This window comes from Barbus barbus, assembly GCF_936440315.1.
Source record: "Barbus barbus genome assembly, chromosome: 5".
NCBI lineage: Eukaryota > Metazoa > Chordata > Actinopteri > Cypriniformes > Cyprinidae > Barbus > Barbus barbus.
In genome coordinates, this window is record NC_136733.1 from 15,372,551 (window position 1) to 15,388,463 (window position 15,913).

General features: G+C 38.0%; 1 protein-coding gene across 1 annotated transcript; it reads right to left on the bottom strand.

Moving 5' to 3' along the window:
- Nucleotides 1-121: 121 nt before the first annotated feature.
- On the bottom strand, nt 122-15,567 carry LOC306869177 (nucleoporin 88-like). Its single transcript, XM_079415816.1, has 17 exons — nt 15,326-15,567; nt 15,074-15,243; nt 14,861-14,986; nt 14,536-14,622; nt 14,176-14,349; nt 10,976-11,162; nt 10,731-10,881; nt 9,518-9,616; nt 9,347-9,437; nt 9,045-9,149; nt 8,620-8,772; nt 6,325-6,450; nt 2,890-2,955; nt 2,569-2,649; nt 2,308-2,434; nt 2,033-2,151; nt 122-425 (listed from the first exon to the last, which is right to left on the bottom strand). The coding sequence occupies exons 1-17, from the start codon at nt 15,548-15,550 to the stop codon at nt 362-364; spliced, it is 2,151 nt and encodes a 716-aa protein (XP_079271942.1). The 5' UTR covers nt 15,551-15,567; the 3' UTR covers nt 122-361.
- Nucleotides 15,568-15,913: the final 346 nt, after the last annotated feature.

Genomic DNA, 15,913 nt, shown 5'->3' on the forward strand with positions numbered 1-15,913 from the left:
TCTTCATATCCAGCATGACCTCTTCAGATAAGCCATTGTCTCAGTTCAGGAAATAACGCCAATGCCCAACACTGCTGTCTCACAGCTGATAAACTCTTACAGCAACATACACAGGAAAGACTCACTTCAAAGTCTTTATTGTCCAGGAGATGTGTACATGTACATACCACTTATAAAAAAAAAGTTTATACAAAAAAACCCAGCTATTTCTTTCTTAAAGACCTTCTGAATATAAGAGGTTTGGGTCAAATACTATATTTTTAAGGAGTCTAAGGAGATGCTATTTGGTTCTTTTGTAGTTTCACTGAATGCTATAAAAATGATCATCTGTTGGCCATTGAGGACTGTTGATTGCTGATGGTCAGAAACTGAAATGGTTCTTGATGTCCTTGATCTGCTTCATCATGCCAGCGATGTGCTCTCCCCTGCAGGACAGAAGCCGTTCAGATTTTATTGAATTAATGCAAAATCAAGAAGAAAAAAAAGTAGTAAGATCCCCCCTCCAGTATCATAAGACATCTGGACATTTTACTTAAGAGTTGATTCTTATTTGACTATAATTAATATAATATATAATTGAAAATATACAAATAATATACACACATAAACAAAATAGATTTTCTACATTACAATAAGGTTTTTGTTCATCGTTGCAGTAGCAAGGTTAAGATTTGCACATGGAAATTGGGAGTATTTTTGTGTAACAAGTAAAAGCCTTTTTTTGCATAAGTTACAAGGATGAGTCTTTTGCGTAACAGTAACAATGATGAGTCTATGTATAACAGCAATGGATTTTTTGTGTAACAGGAATGAGTCTTATGTAAAAAGAATGTTGAGTCTTTTGCCTAACAGTAACAGCAATAAGGATAAGTCTTTTGTGTAACAGTAACAGAGATGTTTTTGTTTTTTGCGTAACAACAAGAAGGAAGAGTTTATGTATAACAGCAAGTTTATTTTGCGTAACAGTGTTGAGCCATTTATGTAAGAGTAACAGGGATTTGTTGCTTTTTTTGCATAACAGCAGCAAGGATGAGTCTATGTATAACAGTAACAGGGTTTTTTTGTGTAACAGGATTGAGCCTTTTATGTAAAAGTAACAGGGATTTTTTTTTCCTTACATTAAAGGCATGTACACTGACTTTTTACACTGAACGTGAAAATTTGGCGAGAATGTTCGGCACGATGACGCTTTTGAATCAAAACAATAGATCCCTATGGGACTATTCACACCAGGTGCGATCATTCGCAGTGTGAAAAAGCAAGGATTTTTCCCCGTCCTGTGTGTCAATTTTTTTCTCGTCGCTCCGTAATGAAACGGGCCATCCAATCAGATTCAAGCTCAGATCACATGCCTGGAGCAGCTGCTATTGCACAAAAAGGCAAGAGTGGTGGCACGGTTTCGAAAACCAGTGTAAATAAACACAGAAGAAGAGTATTCCGAGAGAGAAGAGAGTGGATGCCGAGTTCTTGTTATCTTAGAACAGATTTATTCTCACATGTTCTTAATATAATTTCAATTAATTCTCCACTGAATTATGTGATCTGGAGTGTCCGTGTTCTTCCACATGCGCGAGTGTTATATGAGTCAGAGAGCAAGTTCACTCTCTAGATCTTCCGTATTAAAAAAAATAAAAAATCGAGTGAAACATTTCTACACATGAAATATGAAAGCAAATAGACATTTTCTGCATGTGTTTTGTATGCAGCTCATGGTATTTTTATAACAAAGGATGTTTATGACAATAAGGAGTGTGGCGTTATTAAACACACAAAAAGTGCTTGTCTGCCTATTATCGAATCAAAATCAACTATAGATCAAAATCAGAAGTCGTTACAAGCACTCGATGATGGCTTAGCAGCGGACGATGTTAAATCCATATAAGGGATACATATCTAAGGAAAAAGGCATTGTTGGTCCACCTAACATGCAGGCTATTGCTACAAGTGACTTAAGACTGCTTTTGTGGTCCAGGGTTACATTTGGTGTTTTTTGTACGTGTGAAGTGAAAGCAGGTGGTAACTATGTACATACTGTTCTTTCAGCACTCCCTGGACACACTTCCTCTGGTGGGCGTTGAGTGTGAGATTGGAGCGAGCCGGAGATGGTCCTGTATTCATTTGCTTCTTCTGATATTCCTTCTTCATGTTCACCTGACAACACATTACAGCACACAATGACACTGGGGAAATGACATGCATCCGCTCTGCTCATGGCAACAGATGAACGCTGCCAAAACAAACCAGGTTTTAACTAGGATACATGGTGAAGCAGCGTAAATATCAGACTACCAACTGCATTAAATAGACCTGTTTAATGCCATTGTCGAGGTGACGGAGCTGATCATGGATGGTTTGCAGTTCCTTCCTCATGTCCTTCTCACTGTCTGACAGCACAGGAAGTTGACTCCGCAGACTTCCCAAAACCCGTTTTACTCTACACACACATACATACATACACTGAAGTGGTTGCATCTTAGTTACAATAAATACAATAAGGAAGTTCCGAGTTCAGAAAAACATGCCCATTTCAACATTTTTCTATTTAACTACTTTCAAATAAAGGTGAACCTGTTCATGATGGCTTCCTGATGATACTTGGCATCTTCATATTTATCAGCCAGCCGCTCCGCAGCCTCACTCAGGGTTTTTCTACAACACACCATCACATTTACCATCTTTAGCACAGGCACATACTGCTGTAAACCACAGCATTTATGACTCCTCTGTGCTGAGCCCACTCATGTATTTCCAATGTCTACCACACTCAATAATAACATGAAGTTTTGCTTTCTATTTGTACATTTAATTCTTCTCAATGACTCAACTGAGGAAAATGTGTTTCTGTATGTGTGGTTGTGATTAGTGATTTTCAGGCAGTGCTGGGGTCACCTATCCTCTCTACAAAGAGCAAGATCCTCCAGCTGCTTATTCTTCTGGCCGGTCAGGAGCTTTACTCTGAAAAGGGGAAAATCATGAAATAAATGATCACAGATGTATTTACATGGACTGAAACAGTTTCACACTACTACTAAACAAGAAATTTTGATTAGACTGTTTATGTGGAACAGTTTATACTCTGAGCATGTTTCTATTTCAGATATAAATGAGAGCGTGCAGTCCTATAACTGAAAAATAGTAATGCATTGGTACCATGGTGCAAATGGAAATACTATAGTAGTTGTATATATTACAGTTGAAATGTTTGGGTTGATAAGATTGATTATTTCTTTTTTTATTGATTGTAAGAAGTCTTATGCTCACGCATTTATTGGATCACAAATAACGTATAAACTGTATTTTCATGAAATATCATTACAATATAAAACAACTGTTTATATATATATATATATATATATATATATATATATATATATATATATATATATATATATATATATATACACACACACACACACACACACACACACACAGCTGGGCAAAAAAGTATTTAGTCAGCCACCAATCGTGCAAGTTCTCCCACTTAAAAAGATGAGAGGCCTGTAATTTTCATCATAGGTACACTTCAACTATGAGAGACAGAATGGGGGGAAAGAATCCAGGAAATCACATTGTAGGATTTTTAAAGAATTTATTTGCAAATTATGGTGGAAAATAAGTATTTGATCAATAACAAACGTTCATCTCAATACTTTGTTATACACCCTTTGTTGGCAATGACAGAGGTCAAACGTTTTCTGTAAGTCTTCACAAGGTTGTTTTCACACACTGTTGCTGGTATTTTGGCCCAGCAGTGATGTTTTGGGGCTGTCGTTGGGCAACACGGACTTTCAACTCCCTCCAAAGATTTTCTATGGGGTTGAGATCTGGAGACTGGCTAGGCCACTCCAGGACCTTGAAATGCTTCTTACGAAGCCACTCCTTCGTTGCCCGGGCGGTGTGTTTGGGATCATTGTCATGCTGAAAGACCCAGCCACGTTTCATCTTCAATGCCCTTGCTGATGGAAGGAGGTTCTCACTCAAAATCTCACGATACATGGCCCCATTCATTCTTTCCTTTACACGGATCAGTCGTCCTGGTCCCTTTGCAGAAAAACAGCCCCAAAGCATGATGTTTCCACCCCCACGCTTCACAGTAGGTATGGTGTTCTTTGGATGCAACTCAGCATTCTTTCTCCTCCAAACACGACGAGTTGAGTTTTTACCAAAAAGTTCTATTTTGGTTTCATCTGACCACACGACATTCTCCCAATCCTCTTCTGGATCAGACGTAGGGGTGGAACAGTACGCGTATTGAACCGTACGGTTCATTTCAATTTCCTAATCATCTTCAGCTGGGATGTTCCCGTGACAACGCAGCACGGTGTTCGTCAGCAGATGTCGCTGTTTTAATGTCATAAATGTTCTGTTTTTTTAATGTTGTTAGGATAACTGTTGCAAATGAACATACATTTTATATTTTAAAATGTTTTATAGTTTTTTGCTATATAATATATACAAACTAATATGCATACAACTTTTTAAAATATAAAATGTATTTTTTTTTTTTGTCGGTGTCCGTCAGCGAATCTGCTGGCACATATATATATTAGATATAGCATAGTATAATATATATACACTCACCTAAAGGATTATTAGGAACACCATACTATTGAGTTGTGTTTGACCCCCTTTCGCCTTCAGAACTGCCTTAATTCTACGTGGCATTGATTCAACAAGGTGCTGAAAGCATTCTTTAGAAATGTTGGCCCATATTGATAGGATAGCATCTTGCAGTTGATGGAGATTTGTGGGATGCACATCCAGGGCACGAAGCTCCCGTTCCACCACATCCCAAAGATGCTCTATTGGGTTGAAATCTGGTGACTGTGGGGGCCATTTTAGTACAGTGAACTCATTGTCATGTTCAAGAAACCAATTTGAAATGATTCGAGCTTTGTGACATGGTGCATTATCCTGCTGGAAGTAGCCATCAGAGGATGGGTACATGGTGGTCATAAAGGGATGGACATGGTCAGAAACAATGCTCAGGTAGGCCGTGGCATTTAAACGATGCCCAATTGGCACTAAGGGGCCTAAAGTGTCCAAGAAAACATCCCCCACACCATTACACCACCACCACCAGCCTGCACAGTGGTAACAAGGCATGATGGATCTATGTTCTCATTATGTTTACGCCAAATTCTGACTCTACCATCTGAATGTCTCAACAGAAATCGAGACTCATCAGACCAGGCAACATTTTTCCAGTCTTCAACCGTCCAATTTTGGTGAGCTCGTGCAAATTGTAGCCTCTTTTTCCTATTTGTAGTGGAGATGAGTGGTACCCGGCGGGGTCTTCTGCTGTTGTAGCCCATCCGCCTCAAGGTTGTGCGTGTTGTGGCTTCACAAATGCTTTGCTGCATACCTCGGTTGTAACGAGTGGTTATTTCAGTCAAAGTTGCTCTTCTATCAGCTTGAATCAGTCGGCCCATTCTCCTCTGACCTCTAGCATCAACAAGGCATTTTCGCCCACAGGACTGCCGCATACTGGATGTTTTTCCCTTTCCACACCATTCTTTGTAAACCCTAGAAATGATTGTGCGTGAAAATCCCAGTAACTGAGCAGATTGTGAAATACTCAGACCGGCCCGTCTGGCACCAACAACCATGCCACGCTCAAAATTGCTTAAATCACCTTTCTTTCCCATTCTGACATTCAGTTTGGAGTTCAGGAGATTGTCTTGACCAGGACCACACCCCTAAATGCATTGAAGCAACTGCCATGTGATTGGTTGATTAGATAATTGCATTAATGAGAAATTGAACATGTGTTCCTAATAATCCTTTAGGTGAGTGTATATATTTTCAGGATTCTTTGATGAATTAGAAAAAAAAGAAAAAAAAAAAGAACAAAAGAACAGCATTTATTTAAAACAGAAATCTTTTGTAATGTTGTAGGAGTCTTGACTTTTAATAAATTTAAAGCATCCTTGCTGAATAAAATTATTAATTTTAGAATAAATAAATCTTACTGACCCTAAACTTCTATTGTACATTTTATTTAGTTTTACATTATACATGCTTTACAGATAATGTCCATTACACATTAGTTTATTTATTGCATATTATTCATCTGATTGTGGGAGATGTGCATGTTTGTTATGAAAATGTCAATGAAAACATCCTCATAATTCTAAAAAATATATATATATATATATATTTTTTTTTTGTAAAAGTCTCTCACTTTTGATCAATTTAAAGAATCCTTGTTAAATAAATGAAAAATAATATTAATAATGCTGACATTTTTGAGTGCTCCCACAATTATACATATAAAAAAAACAGCATTTAACAAAATGATCCTAAAACAATTGTATCTTGTACCTTCTCTGCATTTCTTCATGCGCCAGGCCCAGTTTAAGGATGTACTCCTCTCTGAACACCTGTGTGGCTCTGCTCAACAGCTGCAGACATTCTGGAGGAGGAGGAGACGAGTGCTTATCACCTGCCCTAAAACACACACACACACACACACACACCATGAACAAGTGAACAAGTCAAGAACGTGACAACCTCAACGACAGCTTCAATAAAGTTCAGAAAATATCCATTCAGAATGAGAAATATTAGTTTAATATAACCATTGCAATATAATGCAAAAAAACAACAAAAAAAACGTTAAAGTGCTTAAGCTCCATTACGGAAAATGTAGGTGGTTTGTTGCTGGTTCAAGATGGTCTACCAGCCCTAATGGGTAAGACCAGGATGATCTAGCAGGCCTAAACACAGGTGATTAGTCATACAGGTACATCTCAAAAAATTTGAATATCGTGAAAAAGGGCAATATTTTGTGTCACTCATTTCAGAAAGTGAAACCCATATATTATATAGATTCATTACACATAGAGTGAAATATTTCAAGCCTTTATTTCTTGAAATTTTGATGATTATGGCTTACAGAGAATGAAAAACCAAAATTCAGTGTCAGAAAATTTGAATATTACATAAGATCAATAAAAAAAAGGATATTTTAAACAGAAATGTCAGGCTTCTGAAAAGTATGTTCATTTCTATGCACTAGTGACGTGCTCCTGGGTCCGTTCTGCTTTAACCGGTTGTGGGGCGGGACTTTGGGGGTAATTATCATGGGAAACACCTGCAAAGAGGTTTTAAAAGAGTTTTTTGGACCTCTGTCCCTCTTTGGTTTTTCGTTACGTTGGGTTGTTCTGTTGTGATTATTTGTTGGCTTTATGCATTAGTTTAGTTTGGGATTTATGTTCTACAGGCCTGTTGGTTATGTTGGGTTGTGATTATTAACTTGCGTTAATTTTGTTTTATTTTTATTATGATTTGAAATCTTTATTTATTGGTTAAACATTGGTTGATTCATATTGCGTTCTCGTTGCCTCCCTTATTTGTCGCGGCTCTGAGCCAGCCGTGACAGCACTCAATACTTGGTTGGGCCTCCTTTTGCATGAATTACTGCATCAATGCGGCGTGGCACGAAGGCAATCAGCCTGTGGCACTGCTCAGGTGTAATGGAAGCCCAGGCTGCTTTGGTAGCGGCCTTCAAGTCATCTGCATTGTTGGGTCTGGTGTCTCTTATCTTCCTCTTGACAATACCCCATAGATTCTCTATGGGGTTCAGGTCAGACGAGTTTGCTGGCCAATCAAGCACAGTAACACCATGGTCATTGAACCAGCTTTTGGCACTTTTGACAGGTGCCAAGTCCTGCTGGAAAATGAAATTAGCATCTCCATAAAGCTTGTCAGCAGAAGGCAGCATGAAGTGCTCTAAAATGTCCTGGTAGATGGCTGCGTTGACTGTGGACTTCAGAAAACACAGTGGACCAACACCAGCAGATGACATGGCAGCCCAAATCATCACTGACTGTGGAAACTTCACACTGGACTTCAAGCAACATGGATTCTGTGCCTCTCCACTCTTCCTCCAGACTCTGGGACCTTGATTTCCAAATGAAATGCAAAATTTACTTTCATCTGAAAAGAGGACTTTGGACCACTGAGCAACAGTCCAGTTCTTTTTCTCCACAGCCCAGGTAAGACGCTTCTGACGTTGTCTCTGGTTCAGAAGTGGCTTGGTAGCCCTTTTCCTGAAGATGTCTGAGCGTGGTGACTCTTGATGCACTGACTCCAGCTTCAGTCCACTCCCTGTGAAGCTCTCCCAAGTGTTTAAATCAGCTTTGCTTGCCAGTATTCTCAAGCTTGTGGTCATCCCTGTTGCTTGTGCACCTTTTCCTACCCAAATTATTCCTTCCAGTCAACTTTGCATTAAATATGCTTTGATACAGCACTCTGTAAACAGCCACCCCTTTCAGTAATGACCCTCTGTGACTTACCCTCTTTGTGGAGGGCGTCAATGTTCATCTTCTGGATCATTGCCAACTGTAGGGATGGTCATTAATTGAAATGTAAATATTCTAATATTTTGAGATACTGATTTTTGACTTTCATGAGCTGTAAGCTCTAATCATCAAAATTAAAACAAAAAAACTTTTGAAATGTTTTACTTTACATGTAATGATTCTAATATATATATATATATATATATATATATATATAAACTTTTTCACGATATTCAAATTTTTTGAGATGTACCTGTATAATCTTAAGTTGGTTTTAACTGTTTTTTCAAACTTAATATCAGTCACATTTTACCTTAGCATTAATGGATTGGTTGAGCTGCGTGCCAGGATGTTGCGAATATGCTGTTCGAAGGAGTCTTCAGCCAATCCACGCAGAGGAGAGCTTCCTGACCCTGCCCCCGGATGAGAGCAGAGCAATGGAGGGGACGGGGGACGAATAGAGCTTCTACATGGACATTTAAAAAGAAAGTCTTAACCTTATAAAAGTAAAGTATTTACTTTTATGTGACCCCAGGTCTGTACCCCTGTAATTTAATATTTCAATGATTTAGCAACACATTTGCATGTTCTCTCATGTTGGTAGTAATACCAGTAATAATTATAATTAGTAGTATGTTTTAAAGACAGTATGTTTTAAAGCAGTTCCCTCACAATCCCCCATTTGGGAAAGCCTGCCCTAACAAATAGGGAAAGAGCCAGAGTGTGCTTGTCACATACAGCAGAGGGAGCAGGAGACACTCGTAGGTACTCGTGATGCAGATCATGGTGGCTCCCAGGGACAGGTCTGACACTATCCAAAACCCACGAACAGGAGCCGGCATACTGAGAGCGAAAGATAAGACGAGAGGGGAATTTAAATAAGCACCAATAATCTACAGCGCTTACTCATCATCCCTTAAGGTTTGCTTAAACGTTTGCAAATTGGGCTTTTATTTCACAAGAGATGTGGGTTTTAGCTTTAACCGTCACTTCTGGTGCCATGGCACTGAAATTTTTATTTCCTGTGAGTGTTCTTCTACCTATTAGCGAGAGGTCTGGTGCACAGGACGTGCTCCACTATGCAGCGGTGCTCTGCTGACAGCTCCTGCAGACTGTCTTTATCCTCTTCATCTGCAATATCAAAATACATAGAGTTCTTCAAACACTGTAATCGTAAATATTTAAATGTTGCAAGTAAAGGATGTACTCACCAGACTCCAGAAAATTGTGCAGTTTTTTGAACCAGGTGAGTCCTACACTGTGTACACCGGCCTCATGGGTGCAGTGGTACCTGTGCTGACACAGAGGGTCTGAAACAGAGGGTTGTTGATATAAATTAATAGCAATGACAGTTATAAAATTACAAAACATTACATCAAAAAACTGTTCTTTTGAAATTTCTATTTCACCAAAAAATTAAAAAAAATATTACACAAAAATATTAAGCAGCACAACTGATTTTAACATTGATAATAACAAGAAATGTTTCCCGAGCGGCAAATTAGCATATTAGAATGATTTCTGAAGGATCATGTGACACTAAAGTCTGGAGTAATGGCTGATGAAAATTCCGCTTTGCATCACAGTAATAAATTACATTTTAAGCTCTATATAAGTCATTTTAAACTGTAATAACTTTACACCACTGTTCAAAATCAGTAGCATAAATAAATAATGCTTCTTTTCACAAATGTAATATATATATATAAATATATATATATATATATATATATATATATATATATATGTGATCAAAAAAGTTAAGACTACTATTTTTAAATATTTTAAATAACTTTTTATCCATAATGGCACATCAGTCTTCACTCTAGTCTACTAAAAACTTAAATAATCCTAAAGAATATTTAAAATCTAATGTGCTGATTTGATTTTGAGAAAACTTTCTTGAAATGAAGAAACATTTAATGAAATGAAATAGTCATCTGTAACTTTACAAATGTCTTTACTGCAGCTGATAACCAATTTAATGCATCTCTGGAGAATAATAGTATTAGTAACTTCTTGCAAAAACACTTCATAATGATTGTAACATTTTGAATTTTTCCAAGTATGCCAAAAGTTCCTGAAATTGTACACAGTTTCCAGTGGTTTTTTAAATGCTGGACGACTATTACCCATGACATCTTGCAGAACAGGAGTTCTTTCAAATATTTTTAGCAATCACAGGAAATGTAGGGCCAAATCTGCCAACAGTCAAGTAGAATTTTGCTAAACACTAATGCTTACTGGCAAACCCAGAAAGCATGCAAGGAGGTTTGTGGTATCAAAATGCATTTTTTGACACTACTGCATACCCAAAAGCAATTTGATTCTCATCCCCAGCAAATTACGTATCATTACGGTGTAACATAAGTATTTATATTATGATGTAGCCTCTGTGTGTGGTGAGTTCTTGAGTGACCTCACCTTGGTGTAATCTGATTGGGCAGCTAAAATCTGACTCTGTAATCTCCTCCTCCTCCCCAGCAGCCAGTTTGAGCGTCAGTTCCAGCTCCACACACTCAAACACATAAAGCGAGGGCACAGTGTCTGAGCCTCTGGACCATCTCTCTACAACCTGAACGCACAGAAACACAGGGGCTCAGCATCTCTCACACTGCACGAGTTACATTTGATGATTCATAAAATGGATTGATTGAATTATGCCTTACTCCGCCATCCTCCTCTTCCTCTGCCTCCAGCACCACACAGTGGTACAGCATTCCTGACTCAGTGGCAATAACCAGGATGTTTGGCACACAAGGCAGGCAGAGCACAGCACATGCATCATAGCCATAATTATCCTCTGCTGCAGGGTACATGGGTAATGGGCCCACCGGCTTCCCTAAATTACTGACACTAAGAGACAGATTGAAGATAAATGGAGCAAATATCTCACAGGCATCACATTAAGAAATCATTATTTTGGCAAGGAACTAAAAAAGATGAGAAAAATATCTTCAACTCAAGGCAACTGCGTTAACATCAGGAAAAACAATCATTATACATTTATATACATTATTCATAAATATATTACACATTTTACTCCAAGTCTCATAACTGAAATGTGCCCAGACACTTTACTATTTTTTTTTTTTTAATTCCTATTAGTCTCACAGCCAGTACAACAAATACTATAAGCCTGTTTCCACAGCAGGAACTTTCCCCAGGAACTAGGGTCTTTGGGCTGGTACTCAATGTGCTTCCACTGCAGGAACCAGGATCTAAATAAATTTCCAGGTAAAAATTTGCCTGCTCGTGAGGTAGTACTTTTTGGTCGCTGAACATGGTTGAGTTCACGCAGCACTGTATTTCAACCTCCATTTATTTGCAGATTTTTTTTGTGTCATGAAATGTATATTACTGTTATTGTGTCATGAAAAGTTTTTCGAACGAGAATGTAGTTGTTTAAAATTCAAATCTGTGGTTTATTTATAAAGACAGCACCTATTTGAAAATGTGCTTCGCTGATTTCGGAGATGTGAGCTCCAGACGATCACCAGGCGCTCAGTGCTCATCTCTCCCGCTGAGAGGACCATAACCTCGGCTAGTCCTTCTGACATTTGCCGCTGGCTCTGATATCTCTGTAGTGGTTAAACATGAGATATAATTCATTTTGGGTAAATCTAACAGGTAATCTTTGGTCTTTATTCTATTAATTCATTAATATGTTAAAATTAAAATAAAAAGAGGCAATGCGGTTTGATATAATATCTTGTTTTCATTTCATCATGCCTGTAATGCCTGATAAAGCAGCGTTTGTGAGCCAGTGCTACTTTGTGTACAGAGTTACCGGGCAAACCGCTATTTTTACCACTCCAAAAGCAGCAACTAGTGGCAAAGAATGAATTTGCATGTTCATTCAGACCAACATGAAAAGACCAACAAGTGGGTGGGCAATATGCTAATGTTTCATGTTGAAGTCAACATGAAACGGCTTGGGATTCTTTAAAAAAAATGACTCGTTTCACTGATTCAGAGTCGACTCTTTCCTTTGAGACAATAACTTTATACACGCCACACTTTCAGATTTAAAACTTTGCAGGATATTTTCATTCACTTAGAGCTGTGTTACAAACTGCATGAAAGGTAACTTTAAAAAATTCATAATGGGGCACTTTAAATGAAAAGGAAAAGAGGCAGTGGTGTTTGATATCATGTTTCGTCTTATTGTAAATATAGTGAGGAGAATTGCAGTATCACTGACATTATCAAGTATGCTGCTGTTCCATTTGCAGAATTACTGGACTTGAGCCATTCTGTCAGGAGGAGCAGTCGCGCACAGTCCTACGTCACCAGACTAGTGAAAGTGACATGACATGTGGCCAAGTATGGTAACCCATACTCAGAATTAGTGCTCTGCATTTATCCCATCTTAAGTGCACACACACAGCAGTGAACACACACACACACACACCGTGAACACACACCCGGAGCAGTGGGCAGCCATTTATGCTGCGACTATTTGCCTAATCTTCACTGTACTTTAGGCTGTGATGGAAACACAGACAGGAACAGGTCTGGGGGAAAAACTTCCTGGGACAAATTGTTCCAAGTAATTTCGGTGGAAAAGTGGTTTATAATAGGGATACGTATTGGCAGAAAAGTCACAATTCGATACATCTCCTGATACAGAGGCCACGAAATGATCACGATACGAATCTACACGAAATTTCATATCTGCAGAATTTGGTACTATTTATTAAACACTGCATACTAGGCATTTGACCTCTGCATACTGTACCACAGTATCAAAATAGGTAATGGCGTAGGTTTCATGTTAACATTGTGCAGGTAACCAGGTACAATATTCTGATTTTTTGCATCTTGCTTTTAAGCCCACAAATAATAATGTAATCTTTCTAATAAATTTATATTGTAATGTACTCATTCTAATGTATGAATAAAATCATCTTTATATTACTGGTAGGTTATCATTGCACAAAAAAAAAAAAAATCTAAACTAATGTGCTGTCATTCAGAAATACAGAAATTTCTCAGTGCTGCCAGGTTGACAAAGATAAGTAACACACTTTGCAGATATTTCCGTATTGCTCAAGTGGGATGCTTTGGCTTGGGGATTACGTCTCTATATATCAGGCATCCCCAACTGTGTTTCTCTGCGGACTAGATTAAACCTTGTTGTAACCTATATATTATAATCTATTTATTATTTTTTGAAACCTTGCACTTTTCTACTCTGTTTAAACACTGTTCTTGTATTCAAGTTAAGGGTGGTCCACTACTGTGTAAGTAGTATGTGACAATACATAGTCATATTGCTGTATCGATTCATAATAATACTTTACTATAATGTGTATATTCAAGGTACATACTGTATTTATTTCACTGTGAATACATACATTACATGATTTTTTTCACATCACTGTAATGCAAAATTGATGGAAGTTTCCATAACTGCAATTAAAATAATGTCTAAATGCAAAAAATTATTTATTTATTCTTCTAGTATTTTATATTCTATGAATTATCTTTTATTTTTGGTTTTCAGATGTGTTTGCCATTTTATTAGTTTTTTGTTTTTCTATTTAGCTTTAATATTTATGTTGTATACTTTTAGTAATTTTATTTCAGCTTTTTTAATTATGAAAATGTTAAAGAAAACTATATATATTTTTAATTTTTTTTTCAAATGATTATAATAGACTATGGCAGTTGATTAGGGCCGGGAGATACATCGAATGCTATTGTCATGCACATCTTGTCAGTAAAGCCGGTTCGGTCATGACAATCGCGTTCGATAAATCACCCAGCCCTAGAATGGATTTATATCATTTAGATTTTTCAGTTTTTTTAATAGTTAGTATTGTCACCACATCATTCACGACAGGGTCATAGACGTGTTTGTTACCTGTGTGTGAGAGAAATATAGCTCAGAAACGTCTCTCCATTCCCATACAGTATGTACAGTGGATACACCAGTAGCTCTGCCTTCATACGCAGACCGCTCAGACGAGGAGAATCCGCCAGCGGCCCAAAGTCAAACGCCACAGCCGTCTCGCCCAGAGATGCTGCATAGGAACGTCTACAAAAGAGAGTGACTTATTGAACTCGACATCACAACAGTTATTTTGTCCATAATATATCTGTTAATCTACAGCTTAATACCTAATTTTTAGTTCCAAGCAGAATACTGAAATCTTCTAGCAATGCTAATTAAATTAATAATATAGCACTGCCAAATTATGGTTTGATAAACAGTCAAACTTACCCTCTTGCATGAACAATGCTTTCCTCGTCTACTTGAGACACAGATAAAACTTTGGCAGGGGACTGTGGCTCCTTAAGATGATAAAATCTGGAGAAATTATAATGTTTTTGTACAACCCAGTAAAATCATAAGAGCAATTTTTGTTTTGGTTGCCTGAACTTTCAATGGAGAAACAGACAACTCTCAGGCTTCATTTAAAATACCTTAATTTGTGTTGCAAAGTTTAACCAAAGTCTTATGGATTTGGAAAGACACGAGGAATGAGAATTTTCTTTCTGAGTAAACTATGCCTTTAACACCTCTGCCAGTCATTTATTCCAGATACCTGATGGTGTTATCCGAGGTCAGTAAAACCAGATGAGGCTCCTCAGTTTCACTGGGATACCAGGCAGCCTGTCGGAGTGTCACAGAGGCAGAACTGGTGAAGAAACGTTCAGCCACAGGAATCGTTCTGTGGAAAAGAAAACATATAACTTAAAGAACCTGAAAGGCAGCACGGGGGAATAATGCAGCTCTCTTAAACCTGAGGCGTACTCACTTGCAGTTGATCTGGATGCGTCCACCCTCGAACTCTGACCTCTTGCCCCAGCGCTGAGGCAGTTCCAGTACAGTCGCTCCACGCTGACCGATGAGAGCCACGTGATACTGCGTCGGGCTGACAAGCACCTGACAAACCTCAAACAGCGGCGGGTTGATGCACAGCAGAGTCTGCGGAGAGTTACCGGATATATATATATAAGTTAGTCAGTGAAATAACGACACCGGACAGACTGTATCTAAACACACTGACCTGGTATTTAGAAGTGTCCGTGTTCAGCTGTCGCAGGTTTGTGGTGTAAAACACACTCTCGACACTATGCCATATGAATAAGTCACCGTTCAGACAAAACGTAAGGTTCTTGGCTATTCTTTTGCTTGTCCCCTGAGGCTCTAAATTAAGGCTGTCTTGTAATTTAGTGAAGATGTCGTGGTTTTTCAGCGCTTCCCTCCAGCGATCTCCCGCGAACGACGCCATGTTTTTCTGTGTTGTCCCAGAATAAAGTCGTCAGAGAAATCCACCAATAGGATCACGCGACACGACTACAACTTTTCTGTTGCATCGCGGTATTTGTAGTTTATTAAAGCGCGTTGTCATTTTTAGCTCGCACTACTGTAGCACACTGAAAGGAAGAAATATCAAATTGTTATAATAAAAATAGTTGCAATAAAAAGTTTATTAAGATATTTATTATTATGCATTTATTAAATCAGCATTACTGAACTGTAATTTGTGCAAAACAAAACAATCCCATGCAGCCCTTTGAAACTGAATATAATAATACAAATTATTATATAATTAATATATTTAATGTATAATATGAAATATTTATTTTAAAGT